The 4,727-nt window shown below is 46.9% G+C and overlaps 1 protein-coding gene across 1 annotated transcript; it reads left to right on the top strand.

Moving 5' to 3' along the window:
* The first annotated feature begins 6 nt into the window (after positions 1–6).
* Positions 7–3,458, top strand: LRRC59 (leucine rich repeat containing 59). The gene is made up of 6 exons (XM_010176224.2): positions 7–55; positions 560–718; positions 1,038–1,142; positions 1,741–1,813; positions 2,267–2,440; positions 2,978–3,458. The coding sequence occupies exons 2-6, from the start codon at positions 578–580 to the stop codon at positions 3,220–3,222; spliced, it is 738 nt and encodes a 245-aa protein (XP_010174526.1). The 5' UTR covers positions 7–55; positions 560–577; the 3' UTR covers positions 3,223–3,458.
* Positions 3,459–4,727: the final 1,269 nt, after the last annotated feature.

Raw genomic sequence — 4,727 nt, 5'->3', positions numbered from 1 at the left:
TCTTCCAAAAGCCACGATACTGGATTTGTCCTGTAACAACCTGGTTTCCCTGCCGGTAAGGGGCTAGAGGGGCTCTGTGGGGATGGATCTGCTGGGAAGTGTTTAGAGGAGATGACTGGTGCGTCAGGAAGGGTTCAGCGGGAGGTTGGGATCTGGCACTTTCCTCCTGCTGAGGTGGCTGGGCGGCTCTGCTGCCATTGAGGGGTCATCCGGGTGGTGGCTCTGGAGAAGAGCGTGGCACTGTGTGGAGATTGCAGTGTCCTCCTGCCAGAGGATCGCCACGTGAACACAGACCAGTTTCATCAGCAGTGGAGACTCGGTGGTGGTGTCTCAGTTGTATTGCTCCACGTCATCTTGTCAGTCTGTCTTGCCTGTCCCACTCTTTTCTACCTCCATCTTCCAAGGCAAAGGAGGAGAGTGATTTTCCTCCGTCACAGTTATGTAGTAAATTCAGGATTTGTGGTTTATGTAAGGTGTGGGCTATCTTCACCTTCTCCATGCTAAGGTTCCTTCGTACAGGTGCTGACAAGCTTTTTCTGGGTTGTGTTTGGGTTTTTAGTCAGATTTCTGCAGTTTGATGCATCTGGTGAAATTGGATTTGAGTAAAAATCGGCTTCAGCAGCTGCCCTTGGACTTTGGCCGCCTGGTCAATCTGCAGCACCTGGACCTCCTGAACAACCGTTTAGTCACCCTGCCAGTCAGCTTTGCACAGCTCAAGGTAAAACTGTTTGCTGGGCAGTTATGTAAAGCTTTGGGATGCAGCCCAGGGTCTTGTGATCCTTCTCAAGTTGATTTCTCTGGTAAAGCATCCATCCTGCTGATTACCCATTCTGAAATTCAGCTGGCTCTGCACTGCAGCTCGGTGGAAATTATCTCACAGCTATTGAAAATGGCTCTGCTCAAGCTCTCTGCTTGCCTTCCCTACCTGTTTCGTTCATGTGAAAACAGAGAAGTTCTTTGCTTCTGCTTTGGATCTCTTAAATAATTGCAAGACTACTATACTCTTACAGCCTCCCCTTTATCGTTCCTTTCTGCAGAACCTGAAGTGGCTGGATCTGAAGGACAATCCCCTGGATCCTGTCCTGGCTAAAGTAGCAGGAGACTGTCTGGATGAGAAGCAGTGTAAACAGGCCGCTGTCAAGGTAAGGAATCTGCTTTTATTCTTTATTTCCTTATTTTACTTTATGGTGGTTCTTCCTCTTTTTGCTTAGCAAGCTGGGCGGCTGCTGCAGCAGTTTGAAGTTTCCTCAGCCAGCGCAGTGCAGGTTCATTGTGCTGCCTTCACTTCTTCTGTGCCTGTAGAGAGCAAACCCGGGGCTGAGTAGGATTCTCTGCCATTAGTGGAGTTAAGAGAGGACTAAATCTTGGTTGCCAAGGAAGTGGAGGCATAATCAGACAACATAATCCATGTCTAGGCTTATAGTCCAGAGTACAAAAGTCTCTGGAGAAGTTCTGGCAAACGATGGGCTCACATAAATAGAGAGTTCTGTGGTCCTCTGTGTCAGCTAGCACCGTTTGGCAGGTTTGGTTTTTAACGGCAAGATCTGTTTCTTAACTGCAAAGATTCACGTGGGAAGGTGTGAGCTCTCTTTCTCTTCAGAGCCGTAGCTTAGGGGTAGGTCAGGGTTGGTGGTCAGCCCCAGCTGTGTGTCCTCAGCTACACACCAGTGGTTCTGTTTTGAACTGACTGTGTGACGAGTCTTCCACAGAGACCTCAGGTTGTTTTTTTGGGCCCTGAAGGTACTGCAGCACATGAAGGCGATCCAGTCCGAGCAGGACCGACAGCGGCAGCGGAAGCTCCAAGCAGAGCGAGGTAAGACCAAAGAGCCCTCACGCACCATCTGCCAAGGACTGTTCTTGATCTCTCTTACACACCCAAACGGACTGATTGCCATCTGATAAATTGCCATCTCACAAATACTTGTAACTATCAAAATCCTGAGGACTCTGGGAGTAGCAGGGTGGGAGAGCTGGAGGGAGAAAGACAGCCAAAGATAACTATGCCATTTATTGCCTGATGGAATATGCTATAGGTTACCTATAAAAAAATATGAAAGAGCAGCACAGGATTTATTTTAAGGGAAGCCTAATTCTGAGGGAACAAATTGCAAGGTATGCAATATTAAAAAAAAAACCAAAGATAAAGAAATAGGATAATAGTTTGATTGGTTTCCTCATTCCAATTGGGAACAGATAAGCAAGTAATAAGGAAGAAGGCAATGACAACCCTTTAAATACAAGGAAAAAACTTCCTATTAATCCCCAGAAATGGAGAAGAAGCGTGAAGCAGAACAGCGAGCAAAGGAGGCTCAAGAGAGGGAACTGAGGAAGCGAGAGAAGGCAGAAGAAAAGGAACGCAGGAGACGGGAGTATGACGCTCAAAAAGCTGCAAAACAGGAGACGGAGAAGAAAACTAAAAAAGAAACTGTGCAGACCCGAAGTAAGTAGTATCCATTTTGGGTGGGATTGCATCACATTTCATCATCATCACGTTTTAATGCTGCCAGATTTGCTTTTATGCTGCCCAGGTTCTGGGAGATGGTGGGAGTGGGGGGAACCTGTAGGACTTCTCAAAAGCTCTGCTGCTGTGCCCTTCTCCCCTGTTCCTCTGTTCGCGATGAACTGCTGAGCTACAAGATTCAGAAGGTTCTTCAGCTGTTCCTAAGAATTTCCTTGTACTCATTTCTTTTTAAATCTACTGAACTATGTAGGCAAAACCAGGTCTTGTGCAACACAGATGTTTTTTACACCCTGTTCTCCGCTGCCCATGAAACTAAATCTGAAACTTTTCATCCTAAACACTTAGATCTCATGCAGCTACTTATAAATCAGACTTAGGTGATGACAGTTCATGACAAAAGACAACTGCAGCCCAGGCTGAAGTATCTTATCTGAACAGCTTGTTTCTGCATGTAGACTGTTAAAGATATTTGATTAATTCCTCACGTTCTCTGTCCTGTAAATGTTCTCGTTACAGAGCCCACCTCCGGCTCTCGTCCCCCTCAGCCGCCCCGGCACAAGCGCTCCTGGTCGCGGTCGGTGCTGCGGGTCCTGCTCTTCGCGCTGCTGTGCGTCCTCTGTACTTTGGCCGCCTGCAAGCTGACAGAGCTGCAACGTCAACCTCTGTGCATCAGCGTCAACACTCTCTACGAGGACGTGTTAGCCGCTCTGCAAAACCACAAAACCCTGCAAAATATGCTGCAACAGAACTCGCAGCAGTGATTGTCCTGGACGGGCACTTGCTTCATCAGCATCTCCCTCCACCATCTACGCAGCCAGAATTCCTATGGAATTGTGTTCTGATGAAACTGCTTTTAATCGGTCAGCATTGGTTTGCTGGTCCACTCCACACAGAGCAGAGTTCTTGTTCAGATCACCTTTGCTGTGCATGTTTCGCAGTTGGCCTGTAACTCCCATTGTTTGCCCCCATTAACCTAAACTCGTTAACAGTTCTTACCATCTTACGAGGGATGTTTACCTTGATTGTGAGATACACAGAGCTGCCAGTCTATACGAGTGGAAAAACCCAGCGCTCCTGTCATTTGGGTAGCTGTAGCTCTGTGCTGGAGGTAGCAGGTTTTTAATTTTACCCGTTCCTTGCTGTCATTTCTGTTTGTGTAAACGTGGTGATATGGTGTGGTGGTTTGGGTGGATTCACCCTTTTTGCTTGCAGCCAAACACAGCCTGCTCTATCACCCTCCCCCTCCCTCACCCAGGGAGTAGGGGAGAGAATTGGAAAGGAAAGGGCAAGGACTCACGGGTTGAGATAAAAACTGTTTATGAATTTAAAATTATAATTATAACAGTGATAACAGAATATGCAAATGAGTGTTACACAGTGAAATTTCTCACCACTCGCTGACCAATGCCCAGCCTGTGCCAGCCAGCGATCCCGGAGCAGAGACAGTCCCAAACTGAAACCCTCAAAGAGCAAGAGCCCGAGTGATCCCCGAGAGAACACCCCCGGCTTCTGGTCAGCCCTGGTTAATATACTGACATGACGTGATACGATCTGGAATATCTCATTGGCACATCCAAATGCCAGGTCTGAGCTTTGCTATTCACTGTGCTTCTCCCTCCCAGTCCTAATGCAGCTGTGACCCAGCCGAACATGGTGGCTGTGAGCTCCAGCAGCAACTGATAACACCAGTATCTTATCAACATTCTTCTCCTAACAAGTTCTGCTGAAACAAAAACACGGCTCTTCTAACTACTAAAAAGAAAATGAACTCTATCCTAGCAAAACCAGGACATAAGGCTGTATGGGAATAAGACATTAAGGCCTACTCCAGGACCAATTACAAGTGTGTAGGATGGCTGTGCATCCGTATGTTGGAGCAAAGAAGCTGATGTACTATTGAAAGGAGCTGAAAATTTTCAATACAGCAGTTTTCGCAGCAATTTGCTTTGCTTTTGGTATTTAACTCATCACGCAATTTAATTCACTCTCAGCACTCATCTCGGTAAGTGCTGCTGTCGTGAAAGACCTCGGCTGTCCTTGTGCACACACAAGCGCTAATGGCTCCATGGACAGGCAAGCGTGTTCCCCAGTCTAATTAAAAGAAAGCTTTTTCTGACAGCTGTTTAGACCTCATAATTCCAGCATATATCATCAGATTTCCAGACCCTCTATAGATTAAATCGTCTGGAGACTGAATCAGGGCAATCTAAATTTATATCTGAAAATTAGTCTTACTCATTCCCATCTGCCACAGCGGAAAACTCAG

Source organism: Antrostomus carolinensis, unplaced genomic scaffold (genome assembly GCF_000700745.2).
Source record: "Antrostomus carolinensis isolate BGI_N321 unplaced genomic scaffold, ASM70074v2 scaffold10609, whole genome shotgun sequence".
NCBI classification, from domain to species: Eukaryota; Metazoa; Chordata; class Aves; order Caprimulgiformes; family Caprimulgidae; genus Antrostomus; species Antrostomus carolinensis.
This window is presented reverse-complemented; position numbering and strand designations above follow the sequence as displayed.

What these genes read in the sequence shown, in the direction of transcription:
- LRRC59 (XM_010176224.2), top strand. Translation starts at nt 578, where the DNA reads ATGCATCTGGTGAAATTGGATTTGAGTAAAAATCGGCTTCAGCAGCTG. An exon ending in GAAGCTCCAAGCAGAGCGAG is followed by an intron (nt 1,814 to 2,266) that starts GTAAGACCAAAG and finishes ATTAATCCCCAG; the next exon opens with AAATGGAGAAGAAGCGTGAA. An exon ending in AGAAACTGTGCAGACCCGAA is followed by an intron (nt 2,441 to 2,977) that starts GTAAGTAGTATC and finishes TTCTCGTTACAG; the next exon opens with AGCCCACCTCCGGCTCTCGT.